Source organism: Mastigoproctus giganteus, chromosome 2, assembly GCF_048544385.1.
Source record: "Mastigoproctus giganteus isolate SK-2022 chromosome 2, ASM4854438v1, whole genome shotgun sequence".
NCBI lineage: Eukaryota > Metazoa > Arthropoda > Arachnida > Uropygi > Thelyphonidae > Mastigoproctus > Mastigoproctus giganteus.
The window spans coordinates 18934322-18961718 of NC_143576.1; the positions used below are offsets into that span (position 1 = coordinate 18934322).

The 27397-nt window shown below is 39.6% G+C and overlaps 1 protein-coding gene across 1 annotated transcript in view; it reads left to right on the plus strand.

The window, feature by feature from the left end:
* The window catches only part of rictor (rapamycin-insensitive companion of Tor), a 707794-nt gene that overhangs the window by 474203 nt on the left and 206194 nt on the right, over positions 1-27397 (plus strand). The window contains exon 23 of the mRNA XM_090388323.1: positions 11437-11617. Within this exon, the coding sequence (XP_090244449.1) occupies positions 11437-11617 (181 nt within the window). The remainder of the gene's footprint in view (positions 1-11436; positions 11618-27397) is intronic.

The window sequence follows — 27397 nt, forward strand, 5'->3', positions numbered from 1 at the left end:
CTGCGTATGGGTAGTAGTAATCCCAGAACAACATATCAACTGTGTTGTACTACACTCAAGGTGTTAGAGGATGAAAAGGACTTAGGGGTAATTGTGCAGTCAGACACGAAGTTTTCTGTACAGTGCACACACAGTCTGCAAGAGTTCCTGTATATTATTGACAGGGCAGTCTGCATTGACTGTCCTATCAGTGATATACAGGAATTTTTCTAGCAGGTATAATGAGGTGATTATCCCGTTATATAGGGCAATTGGTCAGGCCACACCTTGAGTACTGTGTAATGCCTTCAATAAGTAATGCTTCACTAAAAGAAAAGACTATTGTTATTTATTCTAATATTCTTAAAGATATTATGCCTTGTTGCATTTAATTTTACTTAAATGTATACAGGCAGTTCTCCCTTTACTAGTTTTTGCTTTATGAGTTCACGGGTTAACAAGTTTTTTTTTTTTTTTTTTTTCAACGTATCAAGTATCTGGAGGCTTCATTTTAGAAATGACATAGAGCTGCTGGAAAGAGTACAGATAAAGGCAACAAGATTAGTGATTGGAACAAAGGGTTGCTCTTACCAAGAAAGGCTTAAGATTTGCAAATTATAGTTGCTGGTGACTAGGCACCTGCGAGGTGATCTGATTGAGGTGTATAAGGCCTTGAATGGTTTGACCAAGCTCAATGTGATGGGAGTCTTCCTCTTGCCCAGATTAATCGTCTGAGGGGACATACATTCAAATTGAGGAAAGTCTCTTTTAGAAATGATGTGCGGAAATTTGCCTTTAGCCAGCGTGTTACTGGAACAAACTTCCATCTGTCATTGTAGAATTTGACAGTTTCAATAAATTCAGGCAGAACTAGAAAAACATTTGGAGTGAATGGATGGGTGAAATGGAAAAGTTTTTTTTTTTGTTTGTTTTTGCCTGATGCTGTATAAGCTTTCTTTCTTGCATCATATGCCTCTACTAATGCTAAAACTAATTAGTGCAATACAAAGGCAGGAATGTCTATTTTAATACCTTCTTAATTTTGCTTACCGTTATCCAAACAGCCAGGCAATGACTTTTAACCATAATATGCATTTACATTAAACAAAAAAAATGTATAAAATATATATATTTTTTTGACTAGAGAGCTATAAATGCTCAGTTATTCCTATAAATTATCTTATGAGATAATTCAAATTATCTTATGAGATACAATGGGGGAGAAGATTAATCTTATAATTATATCATTATAATTAATCTTATAATTATCATTGTTACCAATTAATCATTAACACATTGGACTAGGAGAGTTGGTCAAAAGAAGCCATCCTATAGCAAAAAAATAATCCCTGTTGCATCTCATACATATATAATATTGTTGTAAACACACCATAGAAAACTCTTTAACAAAAAAACTATGTTAGCAGTTTGAAGGTATTTTATCTGTATTTCATATTGTGCTCTTCCTTCACAAGTTGCCACGTGTGAAGGAAGCTATATTGCACTATATGTATTGCTTGAATAAGTAATGCTTCACTAAAAGAGAAGACTGTTGTTACTTATTCTCAGTGGGCAGGTACCCTGGTATTGCAGACATGGCAATCCAGTTGTGAAGATAATCCCACACCACAATATGAGAGATGCCAAAAGGTGTATGTGATAATATTTAAGTAAAATTAAATGCAACAAGTAGTAGTAGTAGTAGTAGTGGCACATGATGCAAGAAAGCAAGTGTAGGAGCTTATGCAGCATCAGCCAAAAAAAAAAAAAAAAAAAACACACCATTGCCTCCAAATGCCTGTCCAGTTCCTCCTTAAATTTATTTAACCTATCAACTTCCACAACGACAGATGGAAGTTTGTTCCAGCAATTAACCACCCGCTGGCTAAAAGCAAATTTCCACACATCTATTCTACATCTGTCCTTTCTTAATTTCAACTTATGTCCCCGTAGGTTGGTAATCTGAACAAGTGGAAGGATCCCATCAGAATTCAGCGTGCTCAACCCATTCAAGGCCTTATAGACCTCAATCAGATCACCGCGCAGGTGCCTAGTCTCCAGCCACTGCAATTTGCAGAACTTAAGCCTCTCTTGGTAAGAGAATCCCTTCATTCCCCTCACCAATCGTGTTGCTCTTCTCTGTACACGCTCAAGCAAATCTACATCCTTCCTAAAATGAGGCCTCCAGACCTGTACGCAGTACTCAAGGCGTGGCCTGACCATTGCCTTATACAGAGGGACAATCACCTCCTTTTCCCTGCTAGCAAAATTCCTATATATCATTGACAAAACCCCATGACCCGCCCTAGCAGCCTGTCTGCACTGCTCAGAAAACTTCATATATGACTGCACAATTACTCCCAGGTCTTTTTCATTTTCTACCACCTTAAGTGTAGTACCACACAGTTGGTACGTTTCTCTGGGGTTACTTTTACCCATATGCAGTACTTTGCATTTGTCAAGGTTGAACTTCAGTTGCCACTTCTTAGCCCATCTGCCCAAATTATCTAGATCCTGTTGCAGTAGCACACTGCCATTACTGTCATTAACAACCCTGCCAACCTTTGTGTCATCTGCAAACTTCGACATTAAGCCTGATATACCTTCATCAATATCATTGATAAATACACAAAACAACAGTGGACCCAACACCGAACCCTGTGGGACTCCACTAATAACATTAGTCCAAGAAGAGCAGCACCCATTGATTACCACCCTCTGTCTTCTCCCACTTAACCATCCTTTTATCCATTGTAGCAACTTACCCTTAATACCATTCTGCTCCAATTTGTACAGTAGTCTTCCATGCGCAACAGTGTCAAAAGCTTTCCTGAAATCCAAGTATATGATATCAAAATTATTTTTTGCATCCAGTTCCTTTGTGACCACATCATAATAACCAATCAAATTTGTCAGACAAGACTTTCCCTTAACAAACCCATGCTGTGTTTGAATTATTGCTGCAGTCTTGTCTAGATGATCCTGCAATGCATCTTTAACCAGCGACTCCATTATTTTACCCGGAACAGAAGTTAAACTAACTGGTCTGTAATTACTCGTGTCACCCTTCGATCCACCTTTGTGAATTGGGGACACATTTGCACATCTCCAGTCCGTGGGAACCTCCCCTGAGTCCAAGGGTGCTCTCATAATTATGGCTAAGGGTTTGCTTAGTTGCTTTGCCGCCTCCTTTAAAATAACTGGATAGATCCCATCCACCCCAGGTGCCTTTCTTATGTTTAACTTCAACAATTTCTCCTCCACTTTGCTCTCAGTTATTACAAAATCATTAAGCACACTGCTACAATTTGATAACCTTCTTCCATTTTCAAATTGTAATAATTCCTCACGTGTGAATGTAGATGCAAAATACTCATTCAGTTTGTTTGCTATCTGAGCAGGATCATCAACAGTCGAACCATCGATGTCAAGTGGACCAATCATATTCATCCCCTTCCTTTTAGAGTTTATATAAGTAAAGAAATCCTTGCTGTTTTTCTTAGCATCTTTTGCCAAAGATTTCTCGTAATCCGCCTTTGCCTGTCGAACCTCCTTTGTGACCTGATTACAGACTAGCTTATATCTGCCACAGGCTTCTGCGTCACCTGATAATTTATATGCATCCCATGCATTTTTCTTCTCTGTCATCTGGCATCATATCTTTATGAGTATAGGAATCTATATAATACAGGCATACCTCGAATAACGAATAGGATGCGTTCCACGAAATTACTTCGTTAAGCGAAACTTCGTTTTCAGAGGTAAAAATACTATGGCCAGAATAGGGATACGTTCTTACGTAAAGAAAATGAAAAGCTTTTTTTTTCGGACAAAGAAAAGTTTTATTAAATAAACAGTCAACTTATATACAAAGTGAAATCACATTTTAAAATACGAGTCTAAAGTTGATTGTTTATGCTCTTTTTCTCTTTCATTTAACAATTGCCTATACGGAGTTATTGCATTTAACACTGATCGCTTAACAATAATACTTCTTCCTAAATCAGGATCATTTTCACTAAAAAAATTTAACGTTTTCAATGTCATTTAAGCACCTTTTTAAATCTTTGGTTGTTAACACTTTTTCGGCAGGAACTTCTTTAACTTCGTCTTCATTACTAACAAGGTTTTCTAAATCTTCCACTGAAAAACCATTACCTTCTGCATTCAATAAATTTCTAACATCCTCTTCATTGACATTTTCGAAACCTATTGATTGAGCCATCTGGATAACTTCATTTCCAATTTCTTGGATGTTATTTTCTTCTTCTAGTACAACTTCTGGCCATATTTTGCGCCAAACTCCATTTAAGCATTTCTTAATGACTTCTTTCCAAGAACTATCAATGTTTTCAATTTCGTTTTTAATGGTGAAGTTTTTCCAAAAAGTTTTAACTGTCATTTCCACTTTATCCTCTAGTTCAGTTAAATTGCTTAATGTTCGACGCAGATAATAAGCTTTAAATGATGCTTTTCCTCCCTGATCCAATGGTTGAATCAGGGAAGTTGTGTTTGCTGGAAGAAACACAACTTTGACAGGAATGCAACGTGTTAAGATCAGTAGGATGTCCCGGAGCATTGTCTAACAACAAAAGAGCTTTTTCTTCAAAGTTGTTTTTTTGACAATACCGTTTTACTTCAGGACAAAAGTGGTTAACAAACCAATCAGTAAATAACTCCTTGGTAACCCATTCTTTTCTATTTGCTTTCCATATTACAGGTAAAGTCATTTTTATGTTACCTTTTAATGCCCTCGGATTTTCTGAATGGTAAACTAATAACAATTTTAATTTATAATCGCCAGAGGCATTTGATCCAAAGAGTAACGTTAAACGGTCTTTGGCTGCTTTGAACCCAGCAGCTGATTTTTCTTCAATAGATATGAAGCTTTTTGTTGGTAGCCGTTTCCAGAACAAACCGCTTTCGTCAACATTGAACACCAAATTTGGAAAATTTTCACGTTCAATTATTTCCTTTAGTTTTTTTGAAAACTTATTTGCAGCTTCTCCTGTTAATTTTACACTATGAATCCTGGCCCGTTTTTTAAATTTCTCGAACCAACCACGAGAAGCCCCAAAGGTTTCTGTAATTTCTTCAGTTTGTTTAGATTTCAGGTGATTAAACTGGAATATATATTTTTTATGTTAAATGGGGCTTGAAATTGCCGACTTCGTTATATCGAAGCTTCGTTATCAGAGGTAACGTTAACCGAGGTATGCCTGTATTGGTGTAAACACACTATAGAAAACACTTAAACAAAAAACTACATTAGTAGTTTGAAGGGCATCATATTATCTGTATCTCATTGTGCTCTTCCTTCACAATGAGTTGCCATGTATTGCACTACCTTCAATAAGTAACGCTTCACTAAAAGAGAAGACTATTGTTATTTATCCTAATACTCTTAAAGATATTATGCCTTGTTGCATTTAATTTTACTTAAATATATACAGGCAGTTCTCACTTTACTAGTTTTTGCTTTATGAGTTCCTGGGTTAACGAGTTTTTTTTTTTTTTTTCAAAGTATCAAGTATCAACAAAATCAGAAATATGAACATTAATTGCAAAAAATGAATGTTAAACATTCATAAATACTGCATTTCAGACCATGCGTGTAGCTATACAATACAGTGTACCCAGCTTTACGATATTAATCTGTTCCAGAGACACCATCATATTGTGAAAATATCGTAATGGGAACCCAATAACACATTGTTTTTTGGTAATTCGTTCCATGACCTTGGATTTTGAAATTTTCGCTATATAACTCTCTAAAAGGTCGTTTTTATAGTGTAAATTGTATTAGTTACCAATTCAAATCACTAAAATGCATTACACTTTCATCGTTATCATATAGGCGCCTCCGTAGCCAGGTGGGAAGGAGCAGCAGCAACAGTGCATAGCACATGCTTCTTGATTAGACCGGGGTTCGAGCCATTCACCACCAAATACGGAGGATGCGGAAAGGTCAGGGAATGACCACCGCATATCCCGGAGCAATATGGCCTTAGTTGCTAATGCTCCTAAAAAAAACCAAATAACAAACATCATTATCATATCTTCTGCTATTAGAACCAATTTTGAACGCCTTTGTGACATTTTTCTAAAGCACATTTCTGGAGATCACAACCATAAAACGATAAAAACAATTTGCACTTTCTGATTTATTGGGCTTTTCTGTTACTGCAAGCAATTATAAACAGGTAGTAAACTCAATGTTATTGCATTTGCAAAAATACCGATAGCCGGAATTGTGTGGTTTTTTTTGTGTTATTATGGTAAAATGTGCTTCCCCTTTACTGAAATCTTCAATCATATAAAAAACATAAATAAATTTTCAGAATCTTCTCTTCGTTCATTTTTTTAAGCTTCGTAAACTTGTTACTCTGCGCAAATCGTGTTAGTTGCAATTTGTGCATTCCGTTAAAAAATGCTTATCCATGCTATTGAAATTTATAAAGAAAATAGAAGATTATCTTGGAAACAAACGCCTCTTGGAGCATTTCTGAAGAAGACGACTCCTTGTGCAACAAACCAACGAGTGCTGAGCCAATAATGAGTGATCAACGAGTGTACATTTAGTCGATGATGAAGAATAAACATTCTTTAAAATTTTAAGTCATAAATAATTTCTTTATTATTATAATTTGCTTGATTTTACAGGTTACGTCTTAATTTGTTTGGATAAATCAACTGTTTAAACATAAACTAATTAGCTAACCAATTTCATTGTTGAGAACATAACTCCTATTTTTAACATTATGTCTATGGGATTTAATTCCCGCTTTATGAGTTTTCACTTTACGAGCATGCACTAGGAAAGAATTAATATGTAAAGTTGAGAACTGCCTGTATATACATAATACTTCCAAGCTCTGTCTGTCTTTGCAGAAAATTTGCAAAATAGCTGGAATATAGCCAGTCACAAAAACCACATTTATACAGAAAAATTTCATAAATAACAGATATATCTGTTGGTTTGTTATGCTGTCAAAAAAAAAAAAAAAAAAATGCTTTAAAAAAAAAAAAAAATACTGGCTGTTAAGTCACTACAACCTTCATCCAAAACCAATCATCATGCATAAATTGAGACATTTCCTTTTATTGAGAAATGTGTTGAAATCTGGTTATTTCCAAATCACCAGATTCTCTCTCTCTAAAATATTATATTCAGTTACTATGTATGAAGAATAATAAATATGTAAGTTAGTGATATGTATATATATATATATTTTTTTTTGAAATAACAAAAACAGTGAAATGTGTTATTTTCAGTGCTACTAATTTTAATCAAACCTTTAAAGAGGATGTTTTCTTTGTGGGAGTTATCAATTTAGAAATGAAATTTACTCAAACCTTCACACCATGATAAATACATACAAGATATGGCAATAAAGTTCTCGGTTTGGTTCAATAAAAAGAACACAAATTGAAGGGGCCTAAAAATGGTTTTATTTTTATTCAGTGTAATCACCACATGATTAAATTCACTTATTACACCATTCTAAAAGTTTCTGGAAGGAGTTCAGTCAAGGCGTCCAGAGAGATCATTCAGTTTGGTGGTAATTACATTTTTCTTTATATTCTGAACATCCTGGAATCTCTTTTCTTTGAGGGTAGTGTTCACCTGGAAAAGAGGAAGAAGTCTGCTAGTACTAGGTCAGTTGGGTAGGTTGAATGGTTGATCTGTACAATGCCATGTTTCATCAGAATTATCTTCACAAGTGTGAAATGGGTAGGGACATTGTCATGCAACAAAAACAAACTGCCTTTCTTTTGAAATTGCGGCTTCACCCGGGAAATGCACTTCAATATTCTTTGAAGCATCTGTACATAAAACACAGCACTGACTCCCTCTCCTTCACGTCCTTCTGTAAATGAAACTTTTTTTTGGTCTTGGTGATGATTTTGAAGTCCACTGCATTCTCTGACACTTCATCTCTGGGTCTTAATAAAGCACTCAACGGTCATCGTCAATGACAATACAGTCATGACAATTAGGATTGTCTTAAAGTCTAGATGAACTTTTTATATATATGATGACACTCTTTGTTGCTTCTGCTCATCCATGAGGCTGTGCAGCACAGATTTTGCACTTGCCTCCTTTTCCCTAAATCTTCATGTAGAATTTGACAAATTGTCTCTTATTCACCTCCAAATCATTAAACATCATCCTAAGAGTTTAACAATGATCTATTGTCACGGAAGTTTTGCAACTATGACCTCCTTTTAGGAGGTTGATGGGTGTCTACTTCTTGGGTCATTGTTAACTTCCATCTTTGAACCACTTATACATTCTGGTGTAACTTAATGTTCATAAACATCACACAGTGATTGCAGACCTGTTAGTTTAACTTCTGTTTCTGGGAAAAGAATGGAGTCACTGTTTAAAGAAGCATTGCAGGATCATCTAGACAAGACTGCAATAATAATTCATACATAGCATGGATTTGTTAAGGGAAAGTCTTGTCTGACAAATTTGATTGGATATTATGATGTGGTTACAAAGGAATGAATGCAGAAAATAATTTTGATATCATATAGTTGGATTTCAGGAAAGCTTTTGATACTGTTTCTCATGGAAAACTACTTTACAAATTGGAGCAGTATGGTATTAAGGGCAAGTTGCTACAATGGATAAAAGGGTGGTTGATTGGGAGAAAACAGAGTGGTAATCAATGGATGCTGCTCTTCGTGGAGTCCTCTGGGGTTCAGTGTTGAGCCCACTGTTGTTTTGCATATTTATCAATGATATTGATGAATATATATCAGGCTTAATGTCAATGTACTAATGCAACAGCATCTAGAAAAGCCCATCTGCCCTGGATGCAACAGCATCCAGGGCAGATGGGTTGGGAAGTGGCAACTGAAGTTTAACGTTGACAGATGCAAAGTACTGTATATGGATAAAAGTAACCCCAGAAAAACATACCAAAATTGTGTGGTACTACACTTAGGGAGGCAGAAAATTAAAATGACCCAGGTGTAATTGTGCGGTCAGATATGAAGTTTTCTGTGCAGAAAACTTCATATACAGGCTGCCAGAGCAGGTCATGGGATATTGTTAATGATATATAGGAATTTTGCTAGTAGGAAAAAGGAGGTGATTATCCTTTTCTCTAAGGCAGTGGTCAGGCCACCTTTAGTGTACTGTGTACAGGTCTGGAGGCCTCATTTTAGGAGGCAGAAAATTAAAATGACCCAGGTGTAATTGTGCAGTCAGATATGAAGTTTTCTGTGCAGAAAACTTCATATACAGGCTGCCAGAGCAGGTCATGGGATATTGTTAATGATATATAGGAATTTTGCTAGTAGGAAAAAGGAGGTGATTATCCTTTTCTCTAAGGCAGTGGTCAGGCCACCTTTAGTGTACTGTGTACAGGTCTGGAGGCCTCATTTTAGGAAGGATATAGAGTTGCTTGAGTGAGTACAGAGAAGGGCAACAAGATTGTTGAGGGGTACGAAGGGATGCTCTTACCAGTTAAGGCTTAAGTTCTGCAAATTGCTGCTGCTGGAGGCTGGGTACCTGCAAGATGACGTGATTGAGATGTATAAGACCTTGAATGGGTTGAACAGGCTCAATTCTGATGGGATTCTTCCACTTGCTCAGATTACGAATCTGAGGGAGCATAAAGTCAAATTGAGGAAAGCCAGGTGTAGAATAGATGTGCGGAAATTTGCCTTAACCAGCAGGTAGTTGATTGCTGGAGCAAACTTCACTCTATGATTGTAGAAGTTGATAGCTTAAATAAATTCAAGAAGGAACTGGACAAACTTTTAGAGGAAATGGATGTGTGAAATTTTTTGTTGGTATTTTTTTTTTTTTTTTGCTGATGCTACATATACTCTTACGCTTGCTTTCTTGCATCACTTTCCTCTATTACTACTATCACCATAAACAGTTTTAACCTTTCACATGTTTCCTCTTGTTGATTTTCCCAGTGTGAAGGAAAATTTGGTATTTGTTCATTGCTCCACTGCAAAATTGTGATGTGGAATGTTAACATTACTGACGAAACTGGTTGTTAATTGCAACCTGTTGGCCTACTGGACAATCTCTGTACTATCATCTGTTTGGGGAATTTTGAATTACAACATACCAGTTTAGTTTATTTCAAACTCATCGAATAGGACCGCATCCAGTCCAGGAATTTTATGGCTACACCTTTCATATATGTTTGCATTTAAAGCAGACCGAGGACCAGTTACGAACGTTTACATTTCACATACTATAATGAAATTATAATCTGAGGTAGTCTCCAACTCAGTTAATATACCCACTGCACAACTGTAATTCCTATCGTTATTTAATCCTGTTATCAAATAATTTATTTCAGAGTTCTGCTGTATCTCTACCATTATTTGTATTTACTTTGTATTGTTGACCTCTTCAATATATATAAAATGTTTCCCTGATTTTTTTCTTTTATTTTGTACTCTCTTTCTCCTGTTATTTTGAGCTTGTTGCTGTTATACAATTGTTTACATTCTTGGGTGTATTTGTAACATACTTGTTAGGAAGGGTTTTAAAAGAAAAAAGAAAAAAAAAGAATAGTGTTTTATATTTAAGACCACAAACAAAACCAAAAAAAACCCCACTAAACTTAAATATATAGAGGAAGCTGTGGTAAAGGTTATTTGACAATAGCAGTAAATGAATACTACTATTAACAAATAACTATATTTTGCAGTGGATATATACACAGCCTATATTTGCAGGTAGGTATATTAGGTTGTGATTTAGTGATTACAAAGTCATCGTCTGTGTCCTTAGCTTCATTTTGAGTTTGGTGAAGAGAAAAAAATGTGAAGGCCAAGGTATAATGGATATAGTAGTACTATGGAACAGATTATTAGACAGTGGGATTAAATATAGATATATTTAATCCCACTGTCATATAGATTAAATATAGATATAAATTCAGGTATTAAAAATTAACTGTATTGTGCATTGGGTTTATTAACCTGTGAGTTGTAGATCAAATTTGAACTATGACCTAATTATCGCACGGGAAATATAGTTGTTTGTATTTGCTCCTCAGTATAGTTTGCATGGGGCCAAGATACTTCAATAGGCACTATAACATTATGCTGTGAAATAAATGCATTTATCATAAATTTATATATAGAGAGAGATTGTCTAGCATTAATTTTAATATATATATTATAAAATTCTATCATTGACACTTTTTACTGCTTATTTTTTGCCATTCATAATATGTTGTAGCATTTTTAAATATCCAGAAGATGTGCATCAGCAGAACTCCAGAGTAAATATGGAAAACAAAATGTATAAATAAAATGCAGAACCCTGTTTAAGTATTAAGATTTAATACGAGGTGTCTTTGCAATTAATATTCACTTTATACTTAAACTGTCTACCTAGTAATAATTATTCATTTTGAGATTCTTTAATCCTGTGCTATTTGAAAACATAAGTGTTTATTTTATATTCAGATTCACCGTCCAGAATGTTTTTCTACCTCCTCATATGTATGGTCAGTTAGTGCAGCATCAAGAAGGCTTGGAATTATTATTAAATGAAAACTGCTTATCATCGCTATTTCAGGAGATTATTAATCCAAATTATATTTCAGAGTGTGGAGTGCTACGCCTAAAGGCTGCCCTGTGGGCAGTGGTGAGTTTCATTGCTGTATTCAAAACAATATAAAAAATTTGATAATGATTATCTAATTTTTAAGCCAAAATATTATCTATATTTTGGCTTAAATATCTGAACGAAATTGATAATACAAGTACATAGTATACAAGTGCTTCCATATTTATATTGAATTTATGTTAAATTTTATCATATGGGGTTTTTATTTTTTCCCCTTCATAATAGCAATGTGAGCTAAAAGAATGTCAGGTCCATTTTTGTTTTTCACATTTATGGTTTTGCATGGAGAAATCATGTATCTTTTACAATTTTATGGAAATTTTCCTTGTCATTAAGGTTTCAGTTATATTTTTTTTGCTATGTTTTTAATTGATGATAGTGGCTCAATTGCCATTACATAATTATCACGTAACAATAGTGCATAGTGGTGGAACTGAGTGGTTTTAATTGCAGTAAATAAATAGCTAATAGGTTCTAATCACGTTGGTTGGTATACTTGTTGGCTTATAAGACTCTGCAGTGTGGAAGATGCACCCTAATACAATGGTAGAAATTTAAAATTGAAAAGAATAAAAGCCAATAAAGAAAGATATATGATTATTACTCTTATTATTTTAGTATTATTCAACTTCAGATTCATTACTGACTTGATCAGCATTATCCTCAACATCATCATAATCATCATCCCCTTCAATGGTATAACTGTCACTTTCATACAGTAAATTATCTACCACATTTTTTAAAGGACTTGACCACAGTTTCAGTCTTAACATCATGCCATGACTTCAACACCCATTCACACACACCTGTGCTATTGGTGGATAATTCATCCTTCCAGTAGGCATCATATCATGGTTCCCCCTCTATCATCCATTTATATCATTGCTCCTGCATGTTATTCTTGAATCGCTTATTGATGCTGATATCTAATGGCTGTAACTGGGAAGTTAAGCCACATGGAATTACTACCAATTCTGTGTTCATGATTTCTGCCAGTTGTTTGATGTTTTCAGTCCTATGTGCTCCAAACTGATCCCATACTAGTAGTGCATTTTTACGCAGTATCCACCAGGACGCTTGGACCAAACGTTTACAAATCAATCCTTGATATATTCTTCATCCATCTATCCCTTCGGTTGTACAAGTACATGAATTCTATTTGGCAGTTTATCTTTCGGTAAAGTTTTTCTTTTAAAAATTAACATTGGCAGAAGTTTGGTCCCATCAGCACAACAAGTTAAAACTGCAGTGTAGTGTGCCTTTTCATGTTCAGTGGTTTTAATAGTTATAGATTTTTGTCCTTCCTGATTTACGGTTTTATTGGATGGCACATCAAAAGTCAGTGTAATTTCAGCCATATTCCTGATTTGGTTAAGTTCGTAGTTGCTTTGTTTTCTAGTATTAAGGACAGATTTATGGAAATCTAATATTTTCTGTTTGTACTGAGAAGGCATTCTCTGTGCTATTCTAGTTCTTGTGTGTAAACTTAAACTGTTTCTTTTCATGAAGCGATAACACCAAGTTTTAGTTCCTTTAAAGTTGTCTATCCCAATATCAGCTGCTTGTTTCCATGCTACTATTATCATTTTAGTGCTCACTGCATATCCAACTACACAAGTTTTTCCAAATTTTCTTCTTCCAAATTTGGCCACTTAGGTGAAATTTTACGAAGATTGTGCTTTGTTTTATCAAATTCTTGTAATAAAACTTCCTGATTCCTCTATTGACGAATCATCTCTGTAGGCGGTGGTCCAAAATTTCATCCTGCTGCTCTGTTCCCGAGTTCTTATTGTACTACTGGCTTATTGGCTTACTATTGTACTATTAGCTTATTGTACTACTTTTAGCTTAAATTCAATAATACAATTTTGCCTTCTTGATGTGCCCACCATTGATTAGGGCTTAAATGTATAACTGGAATTCACTTGTTATTCCAACAACAGCGTGGTAATTACTGAAAAGTGTACTAACCTATAGTAGTTAACTATCGGTTAGCTACTATACGTTAACTTTGAGTATTGCGCATGTGCTGTATTACCACTTTTGGCTTCTAAGACACAGGCTGATTTTTTAAGGTATTTATAAGGGAAAAAAGTGCATCTTAAGAAATTTTATTTCCAGTAAGGCTATAATTAATTTAAAACTCTACGAACATAACATATACGTAACAGTATATCACAGCATAACATAACAGTATAGCATAATACAGATAATAAAAACTTGATAGGGTGATGTGTATTAATACATTTAGCTGTATATCAGTTTAGTGTGTTGTTCTCAAGTTGAATTGAATTTATATGGAAGTGATGCCTCACACCAGAGCAGCAAAAGCAACAAGCTCAAAGTAGCAGGAGTTACTTGGGAGAGAACTTAAGGGGTGGTTATTCTGTGAATCACAACCTAACCAGAAATTAGGGATGAGCTGACAACTGCTCTGAACTGACAACTCAACGAGTGAAATTGGCAAAATAAAGCATGATGCTTAGGGATGGAAACTGAATCCCAATCCTATTTGATACCACATCCTTAGTTTCAGTTTACCATCATTTCCTAATTCAGTTAAATAGTTCACCTCTACTGCCTATCACAGCCACATATGCCAAATCTTCTTACATGCACTTAATGTGGTGCATAAGAAATGATAAGGGTGGTTCAGTCCTAAAACCCATATGTTTTAACTGCTAGGAAGAGTAGTTCTGCATATTCTTAAGCATACCAATGGTGAAAGGAAAAAAAAAAAAAAAAAAAAAAAAAAAAGACAAGGTAGGAAGAGCTGTATAACCAAAAAATTGGTGATAGGTCAACATAAACTGAAAAGGTTGTGAGGAAGTGCTTCATTGGGTTCTCAAAAATCTCTGTGGAAAACTTAGTCAGCTGCTACTCTAACATCAGTAACTCCTAATGCCCTGTGTCTACCATAACCAAGTAGTAAAGAAAACTACAGCATACCTAAATGCCAAAAATAACATGAATAAAATGGTTACCAAAAATTGCGTTGAACTCTGCACTGAAAAAGAATAGTATACATGTCAGTAGCAGTAATAGTTATGGAAAGTAATGCAAAATAAGACATAAAAAGACATAGCCAAATAAAACCACACAGTTTACCCATCTGTACCCTCCAAGAATTTGTCTTGTTCTTCCTTGAATTTATTCAGCCCATCCACTTTCACCACAACAGATGGAAACCTATTCCAACAATCAACCCCTTGCAGGCTGAAGACAAACTTTAGCACATCTCTCGTGCAACCATCCTTCCTCAAACGAATTTATGCCCCTTTATGTATGTGTAGTTTCAGAAAGTGGAAAAATACCATTAATATTCAGCTTACTCGAACCATTCAAGACTTTAAACACCTCAGTCAGATCTCTCTGCAGGTCCCTAGCCTTGAGATGCTGCAGTTTGCAGAACTGATGCCTTTCTAGGTAAGAGCACTCTTTTGTTCCCTTTGCCAAGCTAGCTGTCCTTGTCTGCACCCATTCCAGCAGATCTACATCATTCCTCCTGAAGTGAGGCCTTCAGATCTGTACACAGTACTCAAATGAAGCCTAACCATGTCCTTATAGAAACAGATAATGACCTCCTTATCTCTGCTAACAAAGTTTCTGTATATCATTAATGAAACCCCTTAAGCTGTCCTGGTAGCATTTCTGCACTACTCAGAATTTTGTGTCTGACTGCACAATTATCCCCAAGGTCTTTTTCATTCTCCACTATCCATACTGTTGATAAATTACTCTGTGCTTACTACTACCTATATGCAGTATCTTGCATTTGCCAATGTTAAACTTCAACTGCCATTTCTCAGCCCATCAACCAAATTTTCCTAGATCTTGTTGAAGTAGCTCTCCCTGATTACTGTCATTAACCACCCTGTTAGGCTTTGTGTCATCTGCAAACTTAGACATTAAGCTTGATATACCTTCATCAGTGTCATTGATAAGTATTAAAAGCAACAATGGGCCCAGCACTGAACCCTTGGGAACTAGAACAAAGAGCAATGCCCATTGATAACCACTCTGTCTACTTCCACTTAATCATCGGCACCTCCGTAGTCAGGTGGGCAGGAGCAGCAGTGCGTAACACACACTTCTTGATTAGACCAGGGTTCAAGCCTGTGACCACCAAATACGGAGGATGCGGAAAGGTCAGGGAATGACCACCGCATATCGCCGGAGCAATATGGCCTTAGTTGCTAATGCTCCTAAAAACCAAATAACAAAACAAAAACTTAACTATCTCTTTATCCATAGCAGTAACTTGCACTTAATAGCACATAGCTCCAGTTTGTATAGCAGTCTTTTATGCACAACAGTATCTGAAATCAGAGTATATGATGTCAAAATCTTTTTTTTTTTTTTCATCCAGTTCCTTGGTCACTGCATCATGCAACCAATATGACATTAACCTATCAAATTGTTTAGACAAGATTGCCTCTTAATAAATCGATGCTGTGATTGCAGTATAATTGTATGCCTGTCCAGATGGTCCAGCATTATTACTTTAACCAGTAGTAGTAGTTGTGGCACGTGATGCAAGAAAGCATGTGTATGAGCTTATGCAGCATCAGCCAAAAAAAAAAATAAATAATAATCACGCCATTCCCTCCAAATACCTGTCCAGTTCCTCCTTAAATTAATTTAACCTATCAACTTCCATAATGACAGATGGAAGTTTGTTCCAGGAATTAACCATCCGCTGGCTAAAGGCAAATTTCCGCACATCTATTCTACATCTGTCTTTTCTTAATTTGAATTTATGCCCCCCTAGGTTTGTAATCTGATAATGAGGAGTTATTCAGCGAGGAGAATGCCAGACGTGTATTCAACTCTGGCAGTAAGCTAGAGAATCTTGTAATAACTGAGGGTAAAGTGGAGGAGAAATTGTTGAAGATAAACACAAGAAAGGCACCTGGGGTGGATGGGATCTATCCAGTTATATTAAAGGAGGCAGCAAAGGAAGTAAGCAAACCCTTAGCATAATTATGAGAGCTTCCTTGGACTCAGGGGAGGTACCCACAGACTGCAGATGTGCAAATGTGACTCCAGTTCACAAAGGAGGATCAAATGCTGATACAAGTAATTATAGACCTGTGAGTTTAACTTCTGTTCCAGGAAAATTAATGGAGGCACTGGTTAAAGAAGCACTGCAGGATCATCTAGACAAGACTTCAGTTATAGCTCGGACACAGCATGGTTTTGTTAAGGGGAAGTCTTGCCAGACCAGTTTGATTGGATACTATGATGCAGTCACAAAGGAACTGGATGCAGGGAATAACTTTGATATTATATACTTGGATCTTAGAAAGGCTTTTGATACTGTTGTACATGGAAGACTGCTGCACAAATTGGAGCAGTGTGGCATTGGAGGCAAATTGCTGCTGTGGATAAAGGGGTGGCTGAGGGGGAGAAGACAGAGTGGTAATCAATGGACACTGCTCGTCGGGGACTAATGTTATTAGTGGAGTCCCTCAGGGCTCAGTGTTGGGTCCATTATTGTTTTCTGTATTCATAAATGACATTGATGATGGTATATCAAGCTTAATGTCCAAGTTTGCAGACGATACAAAGGTTGGCAGGATTGTCAAGGACACTACTGACACTATGCTGCTGCAACAGGATCTGGAAAGGTTGAGCAAATGGGCTGAGAGGTGGCAAATGAAGTTTAACATTGACAAATGTAAAGTACTACATATGGGAAACAGCAACCCCAGAGCAACTTATCAACTCTGTGGTACTACACTGACAGTGATAGAGAATTAAAGGGACCTGGGGGTGGTTGTGCAGGCAGATATGAAGTTCTCTGAGCAGTGCAGACGGGCTGCAAGAGTAGCTCATGGTGTATTGTCAATGATATATAGGAATTTTTCTAGCAGGGATAAGGAGGTGATTATTCCCTTGAATAAGGCAATGGTCAGGCCACACCTAGAGTACTGTATACAGGCCTGGAGGCCTCATTTCAAGAAGGATGTAGAGCTGCTGGAACGAGTACAGAGAAGGGCAACAAGATTAGTGAATGGGGGTGCTCTTACGAAGAAAGGCTTAAGTTTTGCAAATTACAGTGTCCGGAGACCAGGCACCAGCGAGGTGATCTGATAGAGGTGTATAAAGTCTTGAATGGATTGAGCATGCTCAATGCTGATGGGATTCTTCCTCTTGCTCAGAATAATCACCTGAGAGGGCATAAATTCAAATTGAGGAAAGACGTGCAGAAATTTGCCTTTAGCCAGCGGGTGGTTGGTTGGTGGAACAGACTTCCATCCCTTGTCATGAAAGTTGATAGCCTAAATAAGTTTAAGACTCAGCTGGACAGGTATTTCGAACGAACAGAGGGGTGAAGTGGAAGTGGTTATTTTTTATTTATTTATTTTTTTTTAATTTTAATTTTATTTTTATTTTTTGGCTGATGCTGCATAAGCTTGCTTTCTTGCATCAAATGCCTCTGCTAATGCTAATCTGAACAAGTGGAAGGATCCCATCAGAATTCAGCGTGCTCAACCCATTCAAGGCCTTATACACCTCAATCAGATCACCGCGCAGGTGCCTAGTCTCCAGCCACTGCGATTTGCAGAACTTAAGCCTCTCTTGGTAAGAGGATCCCTTCATTCCCCTCACCAATCTTGTTGCCCTTCTCTGTACACGCTCAAGTAAACCTACATCCTTCCTAAAATGAGGCCTCCAGACCTGTACGCAGTACTCAAGGCATGGCCTGACCATTGCCTTATACAGAGGGACAATCACCTCCTTCTCCCTGCTTGCAAAATTCCTATATATCATTGACAAAACCCCATGACCTGCCCTGGCAACCTGTTTGCATTGCTCAGAAAACTTCATATCTGACTGCACAATTACTCCCAGGTCTTTTTCATTTTCTACCACCTTAAGTGTAGTACCACACAGTTGGTACGTTTGTCTGGGGTTACTTCTACCCATATGCAGTACTTTGAATTTTTCAAGGTTAAACTTCAGTTGCCACTTCTTAGCCCATCTGCCCAAATTTTCTAAATTCTGTTGCAGTAGCACACTGCCATTACTGTCATTAATAACCCTGCCAACCTTTGTATCATCTGCAAACTTCGACACTAAGCCTGATATACCTTCATCAGTATCATTGATAAATATACGCTGACCGGGCTAGCGAGGTGGGCAAAGTGCCTGCCTAGCAACCCAAAGGTATAGGTATAGGTATAATTGGGTCTAACAACCCCTGGGATTTCTCCCATCTCCGCATATGTACACTGCATCGGTCAAGCCAGGGATTTAAAAGTATATGGGTCATGTGGTATGTAACATGTTTTGCCCTTGTTCATCCAGCCTCTTAACTAATGGGACCCGACGTTACCATATCTCGCCACGGGGAGGCCGGCTGGGGGTGTTACTATATATAGTACTCTGGCGGGTTCTGCTAGCTACTTTCCTGCGATTTCAGTGGCTAGAACCTAGAAAAAAAAAAAAAAAAAAAAAGTGCTGCTCGCGGTTAGTTATTAGCATTTGTTAGAATAATTTAAAAGCTTGTGAGGAGATATACGCTGAAATAATATTTTCTATATGCCTAAATGGGTCAGGCAGGAAATTTTGATGTAGTTAGATTTGGACGCATGGGGCTGAAAATGCTGTGAAAGTCAACAGTAAAGGAGGGTGTAGCGAAGATGAAGACTGGAGGGAAGAAAAGGAAGTAATGGCCGATATTGAGGATGGTCCTGCGATTGCAGTGGAGCAGGCCCGTGCTCCACCAGAGGGAAGATATTTGGGGAAGGGGAGGAGTAGGGGCAAAGCCCCCCTCCCCACGGGAGGGGAAAGAAAGCACTGTTCAAGAGAGAAACAGTGTATGTGGAGTCATATGACAACCTTGGATATTATTTAGTCCAGGTGCCCAACAGGGCATGATGGGGTTCTTCTGGTCTTCTGTATGTCTTTGACCAATTTGAATCAGAGTCTTTAGTTGTGTTTCCATTACTCTGGGCTATTGAGGGATGGCTGTTTTCTCGTGATTGGTATTGTCCTATTCATGGATTTTTGAACTTTTGGGATACTTCCACTCAAGAGGAGGGTAGGGTCCGTTGTCTTGTGAACAGATTTTGTGCAAAAAGTGTGAATGCTTTGTAGTTCTCTTCCTCTTGTAGAACGATGTCCTTCTGGTTTCGAAGAAGCGAGTGAATTTTGGTGGATAGTTGACATCTGAGGTCCTTGTATTGGTCACACTCATAGACCAGGTGCTCCCAGGCCTCCTCCTGTCTACAGGAGCACCGTGGAGTAGCTGAGATTCCAAAGTCATATAGCCTCTTTCTAAACACGCCATGTCCGGTCAAGAGGTAGGTGGTTTGGAATCCGGGCGACAACCACGCTGGGAAGAGTGGATATCCGGTATAAACTTCTACCGGACATCCGGTATAAACTTCTTAATAATGGAGCCTTTGTTAGTGAGGTTCCAGCGATTTTGCCATAGTGATTTCACGTGTTGCAAAATCCGTCTGTTCTCCACAGTTTTGGAGTTTGCTGGGTCTGTGGTGAATCCTATATGAGAGACTATTTTTCCTTTGGAATGTTGGTACAGCAACCCCCAGCACGCAATCTCTAAGTCCAGGGGAAGGCATCCTGCCAGGACCTGGAGCACGTGGGTGCTCACAGTGCAGCAAGCTCTTGTTGTTATGAGTAATATCAATCGGTGTGGCATCTCCAGTTTTTTCTTGTTGACAGCTGTGCTAATCTTTGTTTACCAGGCCCCAGCTGCATAGGCTAGTGCTGGGATAAAGAATGCTTTATAAAGGATGCCAAGGCCCCTCTTCTTCAGGCCCCAGTCTTTCCTAGTGATTCTGGCTAGTAGGCCTGCATATCTTCTTATTTTTGTTCTCAGGTAGCAGAGATGTAGCGTGAAGCTAAGGTTTCTGTCAAGTATCACTCCGAGGTATTTTATTTCTGTTAGCAACTTTATGGTTTTCCCGTTTATCTTAATCTGCAGTGGTCTTCTAGGGTCAAGGAATCCTTTGAGAAGTATTGAACTTGTTTTGTCTGAGGAGATAGTAAGGAGATTTGCACTAGCCTAATTTTGCAAGTCACTAGTGGCCCGGTTGGCTATGGTCTCCAGTCGTGCCCGGCTGTCAGCCTGCAGCATCAGAACCAGGTCATCCGCATATGCCTGGGTTTTAACATTTGGAATATCCAAATTAAGGAACTCATCTAGGACTAGGTTCCACCAGAGCGGCCCCAGGACAGAACCCTGACAGCAGCCCCTGTGGACCGGCCTAGAAACAGAGGTGTATGGAGTGGAAACAGTGATTCGCCTGTTTTGAAGATAGGATTTGAGGCATCGATATAAGTCTCCTGTGATATGAGCCTTCCTGGCCAGAAGAGCAGGCCACCAGAGAGAATCAAAGGCTCCTGCGAAGTCAATCGATATTAAGAGGAAGTATTTTGTGTTGCAGGTTTTAGCTGTTTCAATAATATTTTCCAGAGCCTCTACAGCCGAGCACCCCTTCCTAAAGCTATATTGATTAGGCGACGTGAGGTTTGATTCTTGGAAGTTGTTCTCGATTCTTTGGTAGAGAAGGTGCTCAAAGAGCTTGCTGAAGATTGACAGCAAAGCGATTGGCCTATACGACCCTGGCATTCCTTGTGGTTTCGTTGGGTTTTTTAAAATGAGTTTTATTCATGGCATTTTCCACGAGGCCCAGAAGTGGCCCACCGAGAGACATCGGTTGAGGAGTCCCAATATTGTGTTCAGTATAGTTTCTACCACCACCTTGAGCATCTTGGGCTCAATTTTACCTATACCAGGGCTCTTTCTATTTTTCATCCTCACCTCCGCTATGCTGAGCTCCATTGGTGAGAAGACAGGTTCAACAGCTGTGGTTGTGTATGATTTATTGTCCTCACATAGTTTTCTTTGTTCCTTGGTTTGAGGCTCGGTTGCAGGAAGGAAGATATGGTCCAAGATATTGTCTATAGAGGATTTCCATGTTCTGGTATAGGTTCCCTGAGCTGTCTCGTTTGCCGTTATGACTTCCCCTCTGGGGAGTTGGTTGTGGTGACCCGATACACCATCCCCAGGGGTTAGCATTTCCTTCTGTATTTACTAGGTTTTCCCATGAGGCTTTCTTAGCTGTGTAGTCATTTCTAACCTCACGGTACTGTTGATGTACTATATCGACCTCTGCCTCTGGCCAGGATCTATGCGCCCTCTGAAATGCTTTGCGGGCACTATTTACCCTTTTCCGGAGATCTGTGAGCTCTGGCACCCACCAAGGAACGGCATTGAGGGAAGGCATCTTCTTGATGGCTATATCTGCCGCTTCTGTGATTAGTTTTGTTACCTCTTGCTGATGCCGGTCTAGGTTGAATTCATTGTGGTGGAAGTTTTCTTTTTTCTCCGTCAGCAGTTGCTTAAAAAGTTTCCAGTCTGCCTTTGATATGGCATATCTTGGTAATAAAAGTCTTGTGACGTGTTGCGTTTGCAGTGATTGGTGGAGGTTGTAAGTTAACACTCTGTAATCTGAAGTGGTCTAGTGTTGTTGTACCTCCCAAGGAGAGAGGTGTCCTGCTATGGAATGACTTGCAAGGGTTAGGTCGATATTAGCTTCCCACATAGTGCTCGAGAAGGTGTGGGGCTGGTTTGGTCTGTTTAGAATGGATAGGTCGCTGCTTGATATGTACTCCTCTAGGCGCTGGCCTTTGTTTGTTCCTCTCCGTTCTGGTGTCTCGCTGTGCCAAGCAGGTGATCTGCAGTTTGCATCAAGACCTAACATAAGTTTGGCGTTTGGTAGTTGTTGCTGCAGATTCTGAAGATATTGTATTATAGGGAGTATGTCTTCTCCTGGTCGGGTGTAGTGGACACTACGTAAAATTCCCCTAAGGACGATGCTATATGGGCACAGACTGCCCAGGTTGTGCACAGGTCTGTTATCTTAGTTACAGTGAGGTCAGGATTACAAACAGCGATGGCAGCCCAAGCAGTTTCACCATCCACTTGGACAATTTTAAACTGTAGTGGGTACCCTCTAATTTGATATTTATGTGTGTAGGGCACTTGTAGAAGGAGTAGGTCTAGCTTCTCTTCTTTAGCTTTCTTAACTAGCTGTGCTACGAGTCTTGCAGCGTTGCACATTGTGTTGTGCTATCTTGACCTTTGACATGTTATAGTAGTTGTTATTACTCTCCATAATTGATTCTTAATTGTTGTGCGCCCTTTGCTTTAATGTAGACAGGGCATTTACTGTCCCTGATGGAATGATCCGATGGTAACTTCATGGCCCTACAGTTTGCACAAACCGGGGTTTCTGCTTTATTTGGGCAATTGTTATATTCATGCCCAGTGTTGGCACAATGACCACAAGTGGGTTGCAACTGCTTTCAGGTGAGTCGTGTGGCCAAAGCGACAACACCGGAAGCATTTGGGAACAGCCATATGCTCTCTGAAGCGGTGGCTGCCCAGTTTACATAGATTCTGGACTGTTGGCTCAGGATTCTCCAAGCGGCCAGAGACAGTTCAATGATCCAGTTAGCAAAATTTCCATTTCTGGGCTTTGTTTTATACCTCGGTATGATATGTAGTCGTGGCTCATCGCCGGTGGGTAGCTGACAGCAGTTTTTGGTATAGATCTCCCGAACAAGTTCTTCTGGGGTCACGTCTTTGTCGTTGCCTAATATTAGTATGCTTCGCCCTTTCTCTTTAGGAGGTTCAGCTATGAGGCCTAAGGAGGGTATTTTAGGATTTTGTAGTATTCCCCGTAGATCTTCCTCTGTGTCAGTCTGTATTATAACTCCAACCTTTCTTGTCTTTTTGACAGATCTAATCTTCGTGTGTTTGAAGTCATCCTTAAGCTTTTCGATTACTGTTAGTTTCACTTCCTCACTCGTTTTGTGGACTTCGTTTGACGTTGGTTTCAATGTTACTAGGCATGGTTTGGTGATCGGGGTTTTCTTGGGGGCTATTCCAGCCTGACTTGCAGGACGATTTCCATTTGTAGCGTTGATGTTGTTCAGCGCCTGTGAATAAGTGGGAGCACGCTGTGGCATGTGGTTTGCCTCACTGTTTTGGAGGACCTCCAATTTTGCTGTGGCAATTTCCTTCTCTAGCTGGGTTTGTACCAGGATGGTCTCCATTTTCATCCAAATGGAGACGATCTGTGCACGGAAAACAGCTGTAATCCTGTTGGTTGGCTCCTTAAAGAGGCTCTCCAGGGCAGTTTGCAAAGCAAGGGACTGCTCCAGGATGGTTCCTTCCAGGAAAGCTGGGTCCATAGGGGTCTCTTGTAGTTTATCCCATTGCTTTCCTGAGGCTTTGTCATTTTGGGTGGCAGTTTGCTGTGGATTCCTTGGTTTCATTTTGGGAGCGAGTCTTCCTATCAGTGTTTGGTACAACTTATTTCTTGTACTTCCGCTTGGAGGCGGAAGCTCCAGATTGCATGGATTCAGAGTCCTCGTAGCAGTCCACTATGACCGGGTCATCACTGTGAGCTGTCTGCGAAATAGGTGCTCCAGAATTTCCTGATATTTCTTCCCTTTCCATCATTTTCGTATTATTGGGTTCACTTCAGATAACCGAGTCTGTATTGTTTTCATTCAAGAGTGGAATGAAAGGCACGTCGAATGACACTAGGTAGGTATTTGTAGTGCAATTATTAGCCTTGCAGCAGAGCAATAAGTTTTTGGATTGTCCCCCTCCAAAAATATTGTGGGGAGGAGGTTGTTCCAAGATCGCCCCAGAAGGATAGTTACTTTCTGTACAATGCCGTGGACATTTGCTTCACAGATAGTGAACTGCAATCAAGGTCACAGCTGATAAATGTCAGATGACTAATCCCTGCGCCAGAGGGGAATACTACACTGTGGGTCAGTACAATAGCTTGTCTATTGTAAGTCTATGGCGGGGGGGGGGACTCGATAGTCATGATTTCTTCGCAAAATAGTTCAAAATAGTCAACTTTTTATCACGTTCAATCTCAAAATGTTGGGACAGTATCACAGTGCAAAATTACTTAGTGGAAAGGTCACCCTCCCTATTTCCTTGTTGTCATCGGCATGGTGACCTGTCTGCCAACAAAGGGAACAGGTAAAAAACGCTTGTATTCTGCTAAATAACCCAGTAGATTTAAAATTAGTCTCACCTAGGGAGTCCGCTAATGGTTCTTTAATGCTTGATACACTGCCTGAAACAGAAAGCACTTAAACCACACGTTTAGACACGAAATCAGGAGCTGGAAATAACGTATTCACGCTGAACGGCTGCCATATCGGTAGTGAACTCAAATGTGTAAGGTCTAAGGTGTATTTAGTGTCAAACGGCACCAGGATTCCCCCCCATCTCCATGTTGCTTTCATTGTGGGTGTACCAGTTTGCTGGAAATGCCAAAGGTTTAAAAAGTGTATGGATATTGTATATGTGTAGTGATATGTACCGTTGTTCATCTGGTCGTTTAGCCGCTGAACTCCTGCTGAGGCCTAACGTTGCCCCACCTTCGCCCCATGGAGGCAGACCAGGAACTCAGTAGTTTTAGTTTCACTCTGGCAGGTCCTGCCACCTAATTTCCTGAGATTTCAGAGGCTAGGACCTAAAAAAAAAAACGCGCGCACTCTTTTATATGCACGTACGTACAGACAGATCCACATATATATATGCGATACATATATCCATCATCATAGATTTGATGATCGTTAGGTGAGGGGGATAATGCTTGCATAATAAAGGCCGAAAGAATGGGTGAACGGGAATTTTGACATAGTTAAGTTTTTGTGTGTGGGACATTTGCCAGCATAAAGATGGAATGGGTGGGAGACTGAAAGCTGGGGGGGGGGGTTAAGGCAGAAATATGGGGGTGATAGAGTAGGCAACCCCAGAAGTCAGTGAGGCAGGCCCATGCCTCAACAGGAGAAAGTAGGGGCGTCGGGGGAGACCGTCCCACTGCCGGGAGAGGGGGTGGAAAGGCACCAGGCAAGGGAGCCCGGTGTGATCGCCAAGCGTCTGCAGGAAAACTATACAATGACCCTGTTGGTGGTGTCCAATCTGGTGTCATATCAGAGTTGTCATCCTTGGGTCCTGTCTATGTTAGTCCTTTACCTTAGTGTGGTTTATTTCCTAAGCCTTCCAGTTCTCAGGAGTGTGTCTTGTTCACATAGACCCAGCTGGTGGGGTGTCTAAGTTTTGTAGTCATCTCCATTTGTCCTTCATGGGACATGGGGTCCCGTCCATGTTAGTCTATTTTGGTATAGTTTGTTTCCTGAGTTTTCTAATTCTTGGGGGTGAGTCATTTCTGTTGTCCCAGTCCCAGCAAGCTGAAGAACAGATGTTCTTTGGTTATAATGGTAGTGGGTTGTGGCCATTTGGTTTCTCTTCCTCCTCCTCCTCGTGAACAGTGCCTGTGCGTAATCTGAGAAGGTTTGATACTCCTCCTTCGTGTCAAGGAGGTGATGTTCTTGTCCCTGTGGTAAGTAGTGGATCCTGGTGAGTAAAACACCACGTAGGTCTTCATAGAGCCTGCAGTCATACATGAGGTACTTCCAGCTCTCCAGCCCCCCCCCCCCCCACAAGTGCAAGTTGGATCAACCTGGATCACAAGTAGAGACAGTTTGGCATTAATCGCTCTGTGTCCATTTAAGAGGTACGTTACTTGTAGACCTGGGGAGAACCAGTTGGGTGAGGTTGGGTAGTTTTGTTCAATATTGGGTAGAAATTTCTTTGTGATCTCTCCCTTTTGAGAGTTGCTCCACTTTTCTTGCCATTCCTGGTGCAGGTGAGTTTGTATCCTCTTCTTTTCCACATTTCTGTTGCTGGTTAGGTCAATAGTGAACCCCAGAAACGTCTGTGGGGTACCTTTGTCTAGGTAGTACAGTAGGCCGCGTTGTATGATTTCGAAGTCCAGCGGGAGAATGCCTGCAAGCACTTGCAGGGCATGGATGCTCACCGTGTGACAAGCGCGAGTGATGGTTAGGAGGATGGATCTGTGAATTTGGTCTGTGATACATCTGTTTACTGCTGCTGTAGTTTTTTGAAACCATGCGCCGGATGCATAGATGATGATCGGAGTGAAGATAGATTTGTAGAACAGTTTGAGGACTCGCTTTTTCAAGCCCCATTCTTTACGCGTGACCCTGGCAACCATGGCTGCGTAGTGTCTTATATTTTTACGGAGATATTTCAGATGGACCTGAAATGACAGGTTTTGGTCCAATATCACACCTAGGTATTTCAGTTGGTTGGAGAATTTGATTGTATCCTGCCCATTTTTATTTGCGGAGGCCGCCTAAGATCAAGGCATCCCCTTAGTAGGATGGAGTTTGTTTTTGTGGGGGATATTTTTTAAGTTGATTTCGGTTTGCCCATTCTTGGAGAGTTGTCAGGGCCCGATTTGCGAGGACCTCTAAACGGCTCTTGAGTTTGCCTGTATCGTCAGAATGAGATCGTCTGCAAATGCCTGAGATTGTACTTCATGGAGATTGACGTTAAGAAAGGTGTCCAAGACAGTATTCCACAGTAGTGGGCCAAGGATCGAACCTTGAGGGCAACCCCGATGATCATGCCTGGAGAGTGTACCACAGGTGGCAGTGACTTTGATGGTTCTGTTGCTTAGGTAACAATTGATGGTGTTATAGAGGTTTTCCGGCATGTTGGCTTCACGCAGCCTCACCAGAATGCTCGGCCACCAAAGTGAGTCGAACACCCCAGCGAAGTTCACGGCTATCACTAGGAAGTACTTTGTATTACATCTGTTTACCTTGGTCAGGAGGTGAGTTAAGGCGTCCACAGCAGAGGTTCCCCGTCTGAAGCCAAATTGGTTTGCTGAGGCCAGGCCTGCCTCGTCATAG